At 38.9% G+C, this 15,220-nt stretch overlaps 3 protein-coding genes across 4 annotated transcripts; all 3 read left to right on the forward strand.

Moving 5' to 3' along the window:
* The first annotated feature begins 647 nt into the window (after window positions 1-647).
* Window positions 648-3,633, forward strand: LOC107712250 (hydroxyacid oxidase 2-like). The gene is made up of 7 exons (XM_016517433.1): window positions 648-778; window positions 900-1,051; window positions 1,182-1,465; window positions 2,787-3,008; window positions 3,094-3,252; window positions 3,397-3,466; window positions 3,578-3,633. Exons 1-7 carry the CDS (start codon window positions 648-650, stop codon window positions 3,631-3,633), a joined length of 1,074 nt encoding a protein of 357 aa, XP_016372919.1.
* A 14-nt stretch (window positions 3,634-3,647) lies between these two features.
* Window positions 3,648-9,883, forward strand: LOC107712264 (kelch-like protein 9). Of its 2 annotated transcripts, none has more exons than XM_016517448.1 (8): window positions 3,648-4,737; window positions 5,139-5,188; window positions 5,458-5,728; window positions 5,860-5,992; window positions 6,727-6,923; window positions 7,015-7,861; window positions 7,952-8,065; window positions 9,217-9,883. In XM_016517448.1, exons 2-8 carry the CDS (start codon window positions 5,184-5,186, stop codon window positions 9,711-9,713), a joined length of 2,064 nt encoding a protein of 687 aa, XP_016372934.1. In that variant the 5' UTR covers window positions 3,648-4,737; window positions 5,139-5,183; the 3' UTR covers window positions 9,714-9,883. The 2 variants fall into 2 exon arrangements, with proteins under 2 accessions (XP_016372934.1, XP_016372935.1); XM_016517449.1 differs by having other exon boundaries at window positions 5,464-5,728.
* Window positions 9,884-11,140: 1,257 nt separating this feature from the next.
* On the forward strand, window positions 11,141-13,274 carry LOC107712267 (3 beta-hydroxysteroid dehydrogenase/Delta 5-->4-isomerase-like). Its single transcript, XM_016517454.1, is given in 4 exon segments — window positions 11,141-11,345; window positions 11,568-11,732; window positions 12,579-13,102; window positions 13,104-13,274. Coding segments are annotated over 4 exon segments (936 nt in total). The 5' UTR covers window positions 11,141-11,194; the 3' UTR covers window positions 13,200-13,274.
* The last annotated feature ends 1,946 nt before the right edge of the window (window positions 13,275-15,220 follow it).

Genomic DNA, 15,220 nt, shown 5'->3' on the forward strand with positions numbered 1-15,220 from the left:
GTTCAAAAGTTAATCCCAACCCACTTTTGTTTCTTTCCTCTTGCTTCAGTCTTTCATGTTAATCAGTGTTTTGACTGCCAAAGTTAGCTGGCTAAAAGCACCGAAGCAGTCCACTGTGCTGCGACCTAAATTTGTCTAAACCGTCAGAAAAGGTAAAATGGACCTCTTGTTTGTGTTTCCAAAGTAGAGTTGTTGAATGTGATTCTATTTAATTGTAATATCCAACCTAAATTTGGAAAAACGGGTGTGTAATGGTTCTGTTTGAATGCAGGTAGTTTGTTTAATGTTTTTTAGCACTAATCTGCAATATTGTGCGAAAATGTTAAATTGTTTTCATAACAATTTTTAAATGTATTTTTTTCACATTTACTAATACAAAAAAATGCCTTGAGAAATATAAAGAAAATATTTTTATATTAATACATCCCAAAAGATTTATTTGTATTTTATATTCATTGACATTGAGAAAGTAAATAATCTAAATGGTATTCTAATATTGATGTTCATACTTCTCTTTATGTATTGGTGCAAGAATGCAAATTCTGTGTCAGTGATGAAATGATATTCATGTCAGTTGTGTATATACCAATGAAGATGTGTTTTTATTTATTTATTTATTTTTTAGCGAGGAAGGCGTCTGTGTAGAAATGACTATGGTCTGTTTGAATGATTTTGAGGAATATGCCAGGCAGCACCTCTCAAAGGCTACGTGGGACTATTATGAGGCCGGAGCTGATGACTGTTGCACCAGAGATGACAACTTGCAGGCCTATAAACGGTACTATGCTGTTGTTAAATTTGTATCACTCTATATTTGTGTTACTCTACAATTTTATGGACCATGCTTATGAGTAATCTCTAACTAAACTAATCTCATACTATAATGTCATCTCTTTAAGGATCCGTTTGAGGCCGCGGGTCTTACGTGATGTGTCGATCAATGACACTCGGACCTCTGTGCTGGGAATGGAGATAAGCTTCCCTGTGGGAATTGCTCCCACGGCTTTCCACTGCCTTGCATGGCATGAGGGAGAACTGGCCACTGCTAGAGGTGAGACTTGGTTTCATTATTTCTTGTGTTATGCAGCACTTTGGCCACTAGATGGAAACTTGGTTGAAGCTACTAGCTACTAGTTTGACTTTTTTGCAATTTATCTTTCCATTCTTCTTTCATTTCCTAGCCACTGAGACAGTGAACACCTGTTACATAGCCAGCACATACTCCACATGTTCAGTGGAGGAGATTGCCGCAGCAGCACCCAACGGGTACCGTTGGTTCCAGCTGTACTTGTACCGGGACCGTAAGCTCTCGGAGCAGATTGTACGCAGAGTGGAGGCACTTGGTTACAAAGCTCTGGTGCTTACAGTGGACGTGCCCTACGCTGGCAAACGGCGCAATGACATACGCAACCAGTTTAAGCTTCCACCTCACCTGATGGTCAAGAACTTTGAGAGAATGTTCCAGGTAAGATAGCTATTTATTTATTTATTTTTAATTTTTGAACTTTTTAAATGTATAATACAGTAAAGCAAGGGTTTTGGGGAAAATTTGAGAGAAAAGAAAAATTATTGAAAATAGTTTTAGGGCTGTCAAAGTGAATGCATTAACTTAAGATATTTATTTCATATGTTTAATTCAATAATTATTATAATATGGTCCCACTTTATATTAAGTGGCCTTAACTACTATGTACTTACATCAAAAAATAAGTACAATGTACTTATTGTGTTATCTTATCGGCGTCCGATTCCCTTCCGTTCCTTGCGTTCTCTCCACCGCTGGAAAGCTGCTCCAATATTTACGCGGGTCCTCTTGCCTGATCGTAGCCCTTCTTTTTAATGTTTTTTTTCTCTGAAATGTTCCTCTTTTTTTTTTTAATCTGCCATCTCTCGTTATCTATAGTCGATCTGCTAATATCCATCCTATTCTCCATATCATTACTAGACACGCCCCTTACTGCTGATTGGCTGCGAGTGTGTTTTGGAACTCGGTCCGACACATTGGCCAAAAGCATTTTTCAAAAATCGCTTAGTGCACCTTTAATAGTGAGAATTGGTCCCCAAACTAAAGTGTGACCAAATTAACCTTAAAATGTTATATCTATATATATAAACAAATCTTTAAACTGCTTTAGAAAAATATTTCTTGTGAAAAGCACTTCACAAATAAATCTGAACTCAACTCAAAATATTTTCATATTTTAGCTATTTGTGTTAGTACAGTAAGCTAAATAAGTTTTGGAAACATCATGTTGTCTTTATAATATGACTTAAGTGAAGTGACGTGTGGCCAAGTATGGTGAAGCATACTCGGAATTTGTGCTCTGCATTTAACCCATCCAAGTGCACACACACAGCAGTGAACACACACACCATGAACACACACCCGGAGCAGTGGGCAGCCATATTGCTGCGGCGCCCGGGGAGCAGTTGGGGTTTCAGTGCCTTGCTCAAGGGTCTCACCTCAGTTGTGGTATTGAGGGTGGAAGAGAGTGCTTGTCATTCACTCCCCCAACCGACAATTCCTGCCAGACCTGAGACTCGAACCCGCAACCTTCGGGTTACAAGTCTGACACTAACGATTAACAAGGGGATCATCACATGGGGTTCGCACCATAAAGTTTGAAAAAAGCAGTAGAGGAAGGGCACGAAATAACAGAGAGAGGTAGTGGGAAATGTTGCGAGCTGAATTCAAACTCGTATGATCATTATAGCTTAAAAGTTTAAACATAGTATCTTGTTATGCAGTGTCTGTTTGTATGAATCCCTCTTTGCTTCCTCTACAGGAGCCGGCAGGCTCTCAGGAGGAATATGGGATCCCAGCTAATACACTGGACCCATCAATCAGCTGGAAGGATGTGTGCTGGCTCCAGTCTCTATCACAGCTGCCTATAATCATCAAGGGCATCCTTACAAAAGAGGATGCAGAGCTGGCCGTAGAGCATGGCGTCCAGGGGATAATTGTGTCTAATCATGGGGGCCGGCAACTGGATGGAGTACCCGCAACGGTAAGGCAATCTATCAAAGTCTCAGTAGTTTAGATGTGATTCCCACCATTCAAACAGTTACACCTTGACCTTACATGTCACACAGATAGATTGTCTGCCTGAGATAGTGGATGCAGTGCAGGGCCGGGTCGAGGTCTACATGGATGGAGGGATCCGCACAGGCAATGATGTGCTGAAGGCCATAGCCTCGGGAGCCAAATGTGTGTTTATTGGCAGACCAGTAATCTGGGGCCTCGCTTACAAGGTAACTGAGTGGAAAGCAGTATTTTTAGGGTTTCTAATGCTTGAAAATCTATTTGAGCCTGTTCTAAAGTTTCCATTAACAAATCGGATACCTGCATGATATTTGGTGCAGATAAGATGTTCATATACAGTATGTTTTGATCAGGGGGAGGAAGGAGTGAGAGAGATCTTACAGATTCTACATGACGAGTTTCATTTATCCATGGCGCTGTCAGGTCAGTCTGCTGTGTAGAATTCAATGAGCCACGTGTCGCACAACAGAAAAATGGGTCGCGTTTTGATGTCTGACAATTCTCTTCATTTCAAATTGCCTCTAATTCTACTAGGTTGCCGAAACGTTGCTGAGATCAACAGGAACCTCATTCAGTTCTCCAGACTTTGAACAGCAAAGAGGACTTTAGTCATTTCTACTTTACCACTGACAGCAGAGCACCGCAAAGATCCACTTTATCCACTATTAATACTAAATCTATTCAAGAAACTACTCTTTTTTTAAATCACATTTAGCAAGAATGACATATTTAAAAATGTTCATAGTGTATGGATGGTTTTAATACAGTATTTGTATTTCAGTAATCATTATTTACAGCACTGCATAAATTCCACGCTGTTTTGACTGAGAGTGAATTATTTTAGAACCTGATGAATCTCCACTCAGTAATTATCAAATTTATTTATATAGCACTTTTTATAATACAAATTTTAAGTCAGTAATGCACGAAGACAACAAAGAATTTCATTCAAGACAGTGGTTTTGAAGGTGTCTCATGTAGCTGGCAACAAACTAATGTGCAATAAGAAAAGTTTCAGATTTTGGAGCAAAGTGAGGTCAGTATGGAACAAATATTGAACATTAAAATATCCAATACGAGATTCTCAGAAGTAAAAAAAGGTGTGTGTTAAATCAGTATTTATCTGACAATTAATTGCTACACTTTTTCTGTTGACTTCCTACTTTTTGTACGAAGTTAACTCGATTTTTCACTCAAAAAATAAACACATGGTACAAATTTATGCATTTATCTCATATTTAAGTGCATATTGATTCTTTCACTCTGCCCTTTACATAAAGATTGTTTGTTTTACAGTAAATAATCAGTACTGCTAGTGCAGCACATAAAAAATGCAAATCTGCTATTAGGCTTCCTCTTTTAACACCGGCTATGGGTTCACCTCATGCGTATCAAACACAACATCAGAGTGCAAATGCAGCTAAGGGAAGAGCAAAGGCTTGAACTGAAGCCTATTATAAGTAACATGTCAAAAGGAGGAAGATAGAACGTTTTGAAACAACATGTAAGGGTGTGTGTGTGTGTGTGTGTGTGTGTGCGAGAAAGAGAGAGAGAAGTGACACAGGAAGTCAATGAGGTTGTGGTAAACAGACTCTACATACCCATTTGTGTCGACTGAGTGTGATCACAGTGTGATGCTTTGTGCTAAAATGAGAAGACACTACTGAAACCCCCAGAGAAAGCATCACGTCTCGGTAAGCTCCTTTTATTTAATGTAGTCCATCTTTCCTGAATTTTACCCCACTCAGAAACTTTACATTTGTGTGTCAGTTCTTTGAAGAGGATGGGTAAATATAGCACTTAATAGTAAGTAGTAGAAAAATATTCAGTAAGTTCAGTATTCAGCTTAAGTTTATCTGCCAATTATTTTGTGAACTTAACTAAAGAAAGACTCCCTCTTTCTATAAACACACATATATAGAAGAGGCCATGTCTGTCTAATCTGCATCACTGTGTTCGTTGCACATAGATGACAGAGCTAACTTCCCCTTTCAGACCTTGTTGTTGGTGAAACTTTTTTACTTTGATCCAAATATTGTTCCTGCAGATCTGGTGAAACACTTAACCATTTGTTCTAATCTAATTTTTCTATCAGAAATCCTGTAAAGAGCAAATTTGCAAAGAAGCAGACACAAAAGACATGGGGTAAGTTCTGACAGTCTTATTAAGTTATTGCACCATAGGCCTTACTTTAAAAGACAGTTTGGACAGACATGTTTTATACTAAACAGAAATATATTTATGAGCACATAAAATAACATTTGGTTAGTGAACTGTTAGTATTGGATACAAATGGTCAGTTAAATGTTTACTAATTATTATAGAATATTATTTTATCGTAATTAGAGGAAAGGAGGAATATAGGTCTTTCATGTGATTTGACTGTCAAAGTTTTAAATATGTCTTTATTTCAGCAACAGTGGAGAGGAAGGAAAACTGCATCGCAGACTTTCCAGAATAGGAAGCAGATCGCAGAGAGAGCCGCCACGACCCCCTCCTCAAACAGACAAGCCTCCAACAGTGGCTCCTCCAAGACCAGCTGAGACTGCTCCAAAACCTCCAGAACCTGCGCCAAAACCAGTTGTAATCCCCCCAAAACCTCCAGTGGTTCAAAAGCCCACTGCCCCTCCGAAGCCACAAATACAAGTGTTCAACAGCACAGAGCATGGCACTGCCATACTCAAGGTAAGACAAAGACATAAGAAAAGGTAGAAACAAACTGCCTAAAACAGAGAAATACCGTGTACTTACAAAGCAACAATGGTGTATTTCACTGCAAATAGTATATATTAATGGCAAATTTTGCCATGTCCCAGGGGTTGGATTGTTTTCGTGGTGATGAGACACTTTGCGATGTGACTCTGGTTCCTGGTGACAGCAGTGAAACTTTCCCAGTCCACAGGGTCATCATGGCTTCAGCCAGTGACTACTTCAAGGCCATGTTCACAGGTGAGTCTTGCTAAATCCAGGAGGAGCAGCTTTAGCTGTCAAACCTAATTAATAATGTTGACAGTTTTTTGCGATGCCCCTGTGATTTAAATGTGTTACCTTTTTGTAATGCTTCATATGCTTGCTGTTGATCAGCTGATTCTGGTTGAGCCTGATCCTCCTATTTATCCATGTCTTGTGTTTTGTGATTATCACACAAATTTAGGGATGTACAATAGATCTATACCATATTGGTTATTGGCCGATATTAGACATATTTTTTCTATTTATTTGTTATCTGTCGATATAGGATATTTGATTGTGCATACTCTGTTGCCTTATTTTTACATTGCTAAATTAAAATATACTTTTTAGAAACAATAATAATTTAATAAAACTTAAATGTAATTTATCAAATCATCTATCAAATACGTTGTTATGATGTCTAAATTCCCTTAGCATTTAAAACGATGTTTGTAGACAAACTTTGATAATGGCTTGAGAAAGCCAAGCCTGAAAGTTTAAAATAGTTTAAAACTAGATGGATGGATGGATGGAAATAATTATCAACTTGAAAAATATGGGCCAAAATGTTAATATATGTAATATTTTGTTCAAACGTGTCTATGTATTTGTTCTGCATTTTAGTTAGTTAGGTTACCAACGAAAAGCATTTCCTCCTTGCAATATATTTCTCACTGATCCACACTGATCTATTTTTTTTTCTAAATTCCCTCTCCCTTTTGGTGTGGCAGGTGGCATGAGAGAGCAGGAGCTGAAGGAGATTAAGCTCCATGGCGTGAGCACAGTCGGCCTGAAGAACATCATCGAGTTCATCTACACATCTCGTGTGAGCCTGGGTCTCGGTACCCTTCAGGACACACTAGAGGCGGCGAGCTTCCTCCAGGTGCTTCCCGTTCTCAGCTTCTGCAACCAGCTACTCAGCAGTGAGGTATAAATCCGTAACATGTGGTGTTTATTCTTCCTTTGCGTGAATTATTCATCTGTGCATGACGTAATAAGCCAGGTTTTCTACATGGCAGATCACTATAGAAAACTGCATGGAAGTTGAGCGCATTGCCAGAGATCTTCTTCTGGAAGATGTCCAAAGACACGTCCACACTTTTGTGTGCGAGAACTTCTCCTTGCTGGTGCAGAGCGGCCATCTCCTGCAGTTGTCCGAGGCGAGCATAACGTTCGCCCTCTCCAGTGACTCTCTGAAGGGTTTCTCCGAAATGGAGCTGTACCGCATCGCCCGCTCCTGGCTGTCCCATAAACCTAGCGAGCGGCGTTCTGCTGTTTACTCTCTGATGCGCCACATCCGCTTCCCTCTGATGTCCCCTGCTGAGCTCCTCCAGATCTCTCAGGAGGACCAGACTGAAGAAGGAGCAGCAAGCAGAGGAAAAGAGGAACGGGAGACGTTCATGCGATCAGACACGGCCTGTGTCAACCTCCTCCTGGAGGCCAGCAACTATCAGATGCTTCCCTTCCTCCAGCCGACGCTGCAGACGGAACGGACCCGGATTCGATCCAATTGCACTCACCTGGTGGTTCTGGGTGGTGTGATGAGGCAGCAACTGGTGGTCAGCAAAGAGCTCAAGCTGTACGATGAGGAAGACGGAGGCACTTGGAGGTCCCTCCAACCTATGGAGGTGCCACGTTACCAGCACGGAGTGGCTCTTCTAGGGGGCTTTCTTTACATTGTTGGAGGTCAGAGCACTTACGACACCAAGGGTAAGACAGCTGTGGACAGTGCGTACAGGTATGATCCTCGCTTTGACCGCTGGTTGCAGGTGGCCTCTCTGAATGAGAAGAGGACGTTCTTCCATCTGAGTGCTCTTAAGGGGAAGCTGTATGCTGTTGGAGGGAGAAATGCCACTGGGGAGATTGGTAAGGACATGTTTTACCAATTACTCTGTACAAAATGTTCTGTCCTGTCTTAAAATACTGTGGAAAAACAGAAAACTGTCTGTTGTTCAGATTCGGTGGAGTGCTACAACTTGAACAATAATGAGTGGACTTTTGTTGCACCGATGAGTGAACCTCACTATGGACATGCTGGCACAGTACATGGAGGTCTGATGTATGTGTCGGGTGAGTATCCACCTTTATGTGAGATCAATGTGAAAAGCACATCCATATTATATGTAGTTGTGCATTAATGTGGTAACATCTGTCCTACATAATGAGAGGAGATTTTGTATACTAATTAAATGTGGCTCACAAAGCATGTGGCCTTAATCCACCACAGTCCTCTGCATGAGTCTAATGAGTGCACTGCACAAGGATTCTTTTATTACTCTTAAAAAAAGAAGAAGAAAACACTTTTTGGAGGTCTCTTAGCAACTTTGCAACCTTCACCTAATGGCGAAGTTCCCAGAACTAGAGGCAAAAGTAACATGAAACAGATAACCAGTAAACAGAGCAGCTTCAAGCTCAACTGGGTCACTCATCTGAGGTTAAACCGCAGCCTAAAAGGGGCACTGCATGCTTGTTGTGAAACCATGAGAATGTCCCTACTTGAAGAATCACAAAGTTTTCAACAAGCATTATTGAAAATAAGGTAATTTATAGAGAAAAAAATAATTTGGGGGTAATGGGAAGATAAAAAATAATAATATAGAGGCATTTTGGGGTCATTTCCACCACACCAGGATTTTTCAAAAGGCAGTGTACTTCTTTACCAAAGATACAAAAGTGTCAGTAAAAATCATGCTTGAGAAACATGTGATGTGTGAAAAACATCAAGCTGGAAATCACATGTGAGTAGAATGTTTTCATTTTGTGTCATTTTGCATTATTTCAAATGATGCAAAAAGTCTGAAAATATATTATACATTTTATTTTAATAAATAAAATTATATTACACTTAAATTATACATTTAACTATTTTTTACATTTACTTTTATTTTTATAAAATTACACTTATCCAGACTGCGAACAGTCAGTCATTTTACCTCCAAAAAGTTACAAATATAATTTTCACCATTGTCATTTCCACCACAGAATGCAATTAAACACAAAACATCATGTGGTGGAAATGGTGGTGAGACTTTTTCGGACTTCTCCTGTGATTTTTACTTTGTTGGTGGATTGTTAAGTTCTGTGTAAGTAGTGACCTTAGTATAAGAAAAAGTTCTATACTTCCAGCTACGTAATCACATTCTTTCTGCTGATTTGTGTTTGTTTCTGCAAGAATAAATAAGCTTGTTCTTAAAAGTTGCATTCACCCTTTATACCATCAGGTGGTATTACAAGAGATGCTTTCCAGAAAGAGCTGCTATGTTATGACCCTGATAGAGACGTGTGGAGCAGGCGAGCAGACATGATGGAGCTTCGTGGTCTTCACTGCATGTGCACCGTGGGCGACCGCCTCTACGTCATGGGTGGAAACCACTTCCGGGGGACAAATGACTATGATGATGTGCTAAGCTCTGAGTTCTACAGCCCTGCAACTGACCAGTGGACAGTGGTGGCTCCGATGCCCAAGGGTCAGAGCGATGTGGGGGTGGCCATCTTTAAGGGCTGCATCTACGTGGTGGGTGGTTACTCCTGGAACAGCAGGTGTATGGTGGATATCGTGCAGTGTTATGACCCTGAGAAGGATGAGTGGGAGAAGGTCTTCAGTGTCCTGGAGCCTCTCGGAGGCATAAGGGCCTGCACTATGACAGTTCATTGCCCAAGACGTTCAACAGATGAGGCTGAAATACAAGAGTGTCCTCTTTTAACATCCAAAAGCTGAACAGATGGTTTAATATTGTTATTGGCCTTTAAATGTGAGATACTGAAGTTAGCTTCACATTGCCAGTGATGTGTGTTGCAAAAACAGGTTGAATGATTTGATTACTGTACATGCCACTTTATTAATGTCTGAGCTGGGGTGAGGGAAAATAATTTGCTTGTAAAAAAAAAGTGCACCATTATTTGTTTAAATGTGCATGACTGTGTTTAAATGCTGTTCTCTTTCAATGCCTGATGCCACATTTGATGGCCACAGTGCTGAATACTGCATCTCTAAATTATTCTGCATCTCTTAAATTTGCTTCAATTACTTTTATATGCTTTGCAAAAAAAATAGTTTTTTAAATCAGTTAATTTGTGTTTGGTATCTTTAATGTACATTTCTCTTAACATAAAATGTCTACTGATTCCATTCAAGCAAAATAAATAAATAATATGAATTAATCCTGCACTTCTTTATTTATTTATTTATTTTTCAAATAAGGGCTAGATAATATACACATACATAGGATCATGTGACACAGAAAACGGCTATTTTAAATTGTATTTAACAATATTAATTGTGATCACATAAATGCAGCCTTGGTGAGCATAAGATACTTCTTTCAAAAACATTAAAAAATCTTACTGATCCCAAACTTTTAAACAGTAATGAATAATCACGAATGACAAAACAGTTTAAACTAAAATAAGAGGTGATCCATATATTGTAAGTGGTTGTGTGTACAGTGCAGAATGTGTCCTACAACCTTGAGGGGTTCATGTTTTGGCGAAGTCATCAGACAGATTATCAGAAGACAAAGGACAACAACCCAAGGTCTGTAGACACCCAGAGTAAACATAAAAGACTATTACAGTCAGAACTGTAAAATGACTGAAGAATGTTCCCTCTCTCATATCCACAAAAAGGCAATCTAAGCTGCTAATAGAGGTGGAAAAGTCAACATGATCAATTACCTGATATAAAGCTGGGTTATAGTAAGGATCACTCCAAAAGTAAAGTAACTTTCAGGCCAGTTTGTGTAATACATATGTCGGTATCTAGTAATATTTTAGTAAGATAGCAGTTTTGGAAATAATTTGTATTTTATTTTATTTTGCTCAAAATACAAATACAAACTTGTGAAATGGTTACTATACCCCTGAGTTCCCCTTATGTATCTTTCACAATGTCTATTTGAAAACATGTAAAGCCATTGCATAAAACCGGTTTGGTTTATTTCATATCAGTAGTGGCTTTCTTTGTAAAAACAGGAACCCTAAAAATAAGCAGAGTGCTGACTAGCACCTTGACACTGTTTTTCAACTCCCGTCCCCAACCCGTGGCATTGAGGCTGTCCTTGGTAATAAGGCTTAAAAATGCACCACCCTCCCAGTCCACTCCACCATTAAAACTCCAGAATCTGCCCTCTGGAACGGTTTCATCATAGTGGCATAATACAAAGTGCTGGCAGGAGTGAAGTGGTGCTGGTGGCAGCTGCCATGACTCTGTCAGGAGATGTGTGTGTTGTGACGGGAGCCTGCGGGTTTCTAGGAGAAAAGCTGGTCAGACTGTTGCTGGAAGAGGAGAAGCTTGCTGAGATCCGACTGCTGGATAGAAACATCCAGTCTGAGCTAATACAGTCATTTGATGGTTAGTGGATACTTCCATTACAGCATTTCTCATCTTGTATTTCTCCTTTTTGGGGATTCTGTTGGTCACTTTTTGAATTCTTCGGTTTTGTGGCGTCTCTCTATTAGCTGGCATTCTTCATCCTGTTTTGCACTTGAAATCAGCCTTTGCTTGTGAATAATATGACTAGAGATAAGGTAAACTGTTCACATGCCATTATCATTTCTCTGTTTGTGTCCTCAGATTGCAAGGGAGAGACTAAAGTGAGTGTTTTTGAGGGGGATATCAGGGACCGTGAGCTATTGAGAAGAGCCTGTAAAGGAGCAGCACTTGTTATCCACACTGCATCTCTCATTGATGTCATTGGAGCAACTGAATACAGTGAATTATATGGAGTAAATGTTGAAGGTGAGAGTTCTGTGCTGCTCTTTAGCACATGGTAACAAGACTGAATCAATCTGAGCTAAAAGGAAAAAGACTGATTCAAATTTCCTGAATGAATGTAGAGTTTGGACACAATTGTTTTTACAGTTTAAAAAGAATGAGACAAGAAGAGAGCAGTGGTTCCCAACTGGGTGTCCGGGGCCCACTAACTTCCATAGGGGCCTCAAGATGACTTAATAGGACTTAAAACAAGCATTAAATGGGCTAAAACAACTAAAAATTAAGATATTTCGTATTTTAATTCATTCCCTAAACAACATACTTTGTCTCTAAAGAACCAGGATTCCCACGGTCTTGGAAAACCTGGGAAAAACCTTGTAAATTAATACAATTTTAAAACTCCATGAGCATTTTTATAATGAATACACATTTGTGTAGGTATGCCAAGCTCTAGAATATTTTATCAGGTAGAAATTGTAGGTTAAAATATTTTGTAAAAATCCTTATCCTTAATGCTTATGCAGTAAATCACAAACAACTACTATCCTTGAAGAACACTGAGCTCTTGAAACGTATGGAATCCTGTAATGCAGTTATTTTCATTTCAATTATAATTATTCTAGTTACTTATTTTAATCTATGGACACTGTAAATAATAAAAAAAAAGTTTTGAAAACAAAAGCCTGCAAGGGCCTTCGGTTATAGTTGTGAACCTTGGAGTCAAACAGGTTGAGAACTACTGATGTCGATGATACTTGCATTAGCAAATCAAATAAAACCATCAAAAATTCACTTTGATGATCAAAATATGCCAACACTACACAATATAGTATCAGAGACAATAAAATAGTGTTTGTTTTTCCATAACAGGAACACAGCTGCTGCTCGAGATCTGCATCCAAGAAAACGTGGCCTCCTTCATTTACACTAGCAGCATTGAGGTGGCAGGTCCCAATTCCCGCGGTGATCCAATCATTAATGGCGATGAGGACACCCATTACTCCTCCTGTCTTAAGTTTAGCTATAGCAAAACCAAGCAGGAAGCTGAACAGATTTGCCTTCAGGCCAATGGAGAGCTGCTCCGTAATGGAGGTCAGCTGGCTACTTGTGCATTGAGGCCCATGTACATCTATGGACCAGGCTGTCGTTTTACTTTAGGCCACATGAGGGATGGAATCCGCAATGGAAATGTGCTGCTGAGAATGTCACGACGTGAGGCAAAAGTGAATCCTGTATATGTGGGAAACGCAGCCCTGGCACATCTACAAGCAGGTCGGGCTCTCAAAGATTCTCAGAAAAGGGCTGTGATGGGTGGAAACTTCTATTACATCTCAGACAACACGCCACCTGTTAGCTACTCGGACTTTAACTATGCTGTTCTTTCAACATTAGGCTTTGGGATACAAGAGAGGCCCATTCTGCCCTTCCCACTTCTGTATCTCCTGTCATTCCTCATGGAATTACTGCACGTTGTGCTCCGACCTTTTCTGAAGTTCACTCCTCCCTTAAACAGGCAGCTACTGACCATGTTAAACACACCCTTTAGTTTCTCATATCAAAAGGCTCATAGGGATTTTGGATACAGCCCTCGCTATGACTGGGAAGAGGCACGTAAGTGCACTAGCGATTGGTTAGCGTCTGTCTTACCTGCAAAGAGACAACAATTAACTTGAAATAAATTAAAATCATGTTTAACAATACTGTGCTGCCTGTATTTCTAAGCAGCCATGTTCTGTCTGATGTTTTACAGTAAACTTTCCTTCTAATTAGATCTCCGGTAGTCAAAAAAATTGGCTGTCTAATGTTTTAAATAATGCATGTTTTAAAGTAAAAAAAACAACAAAAAAAACATGGAAATTACTTTATATTATGTTTACAATTATCTCACAAATAAAAAATAAATATCCATATAAAGGAAAAAAAAGTAGTTGTAATAAAAAGTACTAAAACTTTAACATAATTCAAGAGAAGATTTTATGACTATATTTTCTTTTATGACTTTAATCGTGTATTTTAAAATTTAAAAATCATTTCAGAAATGAAGACAAACCAAGTATCAATGCTATTTAGGTACTACTTTCGAATTTGGAATGACTAGAAAATAAACGAATGTATATTGTGGTAATTCATAGGCCTGCCTGTTTGACTCCACTTGTCTGTTGTTGTTTTAGTGTTGAGGATTTTCCAGTGACCCGTATTGCATGTTACATTGTTAGTAAGTGGCGACAAGTCTTTATTCATTTACTGACAATGGAGAACAAGTCATTTTGAGGAAACCTGCTAAGTTTCGTGAATATTTGATGTTCAGAAAGCTACCAGTAATTTCTAAACTATCAGCCATTTTAACGGAAAGAGTGCAGTAATACTAATGTTGTTCACAGTATAAGGAAATCTAATCTTTGTCTATAATTTTTTTTATCAGTTAGAATGATACTGCATAGATCCAGTTTATTTGTAGAATTATGGTGCACTGGTAATATATGTAGTAGACATGAAAGAGTTAATGGGTTTGCTTATGTCACGTGATCATGGTGAAACGTCAGAAATATCAGTCTGTGCAATAAAAGAAAAGTAGTAGAAGGTACTTCTGCCTTACCGATATTTATTTTTTGTGTCACAAATGCATTCAATAGGGTCCTCACAAATGTCCATAACTTAGTCTCTCCGTGGCAAAGCAGCCATTAAAATATAGTTTTATATAATTATATAGAAATCTGTGAAATGAATAGATCAACAAATGTTATTATAACTTTTATAGGCTATATGTTATCCAAATATCATTGAAAAAAGATTTGTCAGCTTGCCTGGCACGATTAAATATAAGGAAAGAAAGAAAGAAAGAAAGACTGTCACGGAATTGTGACGTAAGTTAACAGAGGTGCTGATGAGAATGAGAATGCAAATGACAATCCTTTTTAATGGTAAAATTCATGCCTGATGATATTTTCAATTAATGATATCATTTTTGATGTAAATGTAGCCGCGAAGGGCTGAGTTGAGTGTGAAAACTGCTTGATATTAAAATGAATTAAAGCCGTGAAAAAGAACCGTCTTGTCCGTCCTGGCAAGTATAGCCTATTCGCGTAAACACAGTCGGTTATGTGTTAAGTGAACCTAAATAGTTGGAAAAGAAATCAGATGTGTCAATATAGTGCATTATGTCTTGTATGATGCTCAGTTTTTCTCTGTTACCATTTACAAAGTCAACGAGAAGTTAATGCCTAGTAGCAACAGCCCTTTTGCAGAAGATGAGTCTGGACTTGAACAAACAGCTGATGATAATTACGTCTTTCAAGTGGGGCTTAATTTTACTTCAAAGTGTTAATTTTACTTCAATCCAGCAAAAACTCTTCTGAGAGTTTTGTGCCAAAGAGGCCAGAGTCCTGCCTCTGGACAAACAATCAAACATTTCATCTGTGAGGTCATAGGTTCACAACCAGCTGCAGAGCAGTGGACCGATCATTTGTTATTCATTGTTGTAGTCAAAGCTTACAAAGAGTCTCCACTAGCTA

The sequence above is a fragment of the Sinocyclocheilus rhinocerous genome, unplaced genomic scaffold, assembly GCF_001515625.1.
Source record: "Sinocyclocheilus rhinocerous isolate Xijiao unplaced genomic scaffold, SAMN03320098_v1.1 scaffold2583, whole genome shotgun sequence".
NCBI lineage: Eukaryota > Metazoa > Chordata > Actinopteri > Cypriniformes > Cyprinidae > Sinocyclocheilus > Sinocyclocheilus rhinocerous.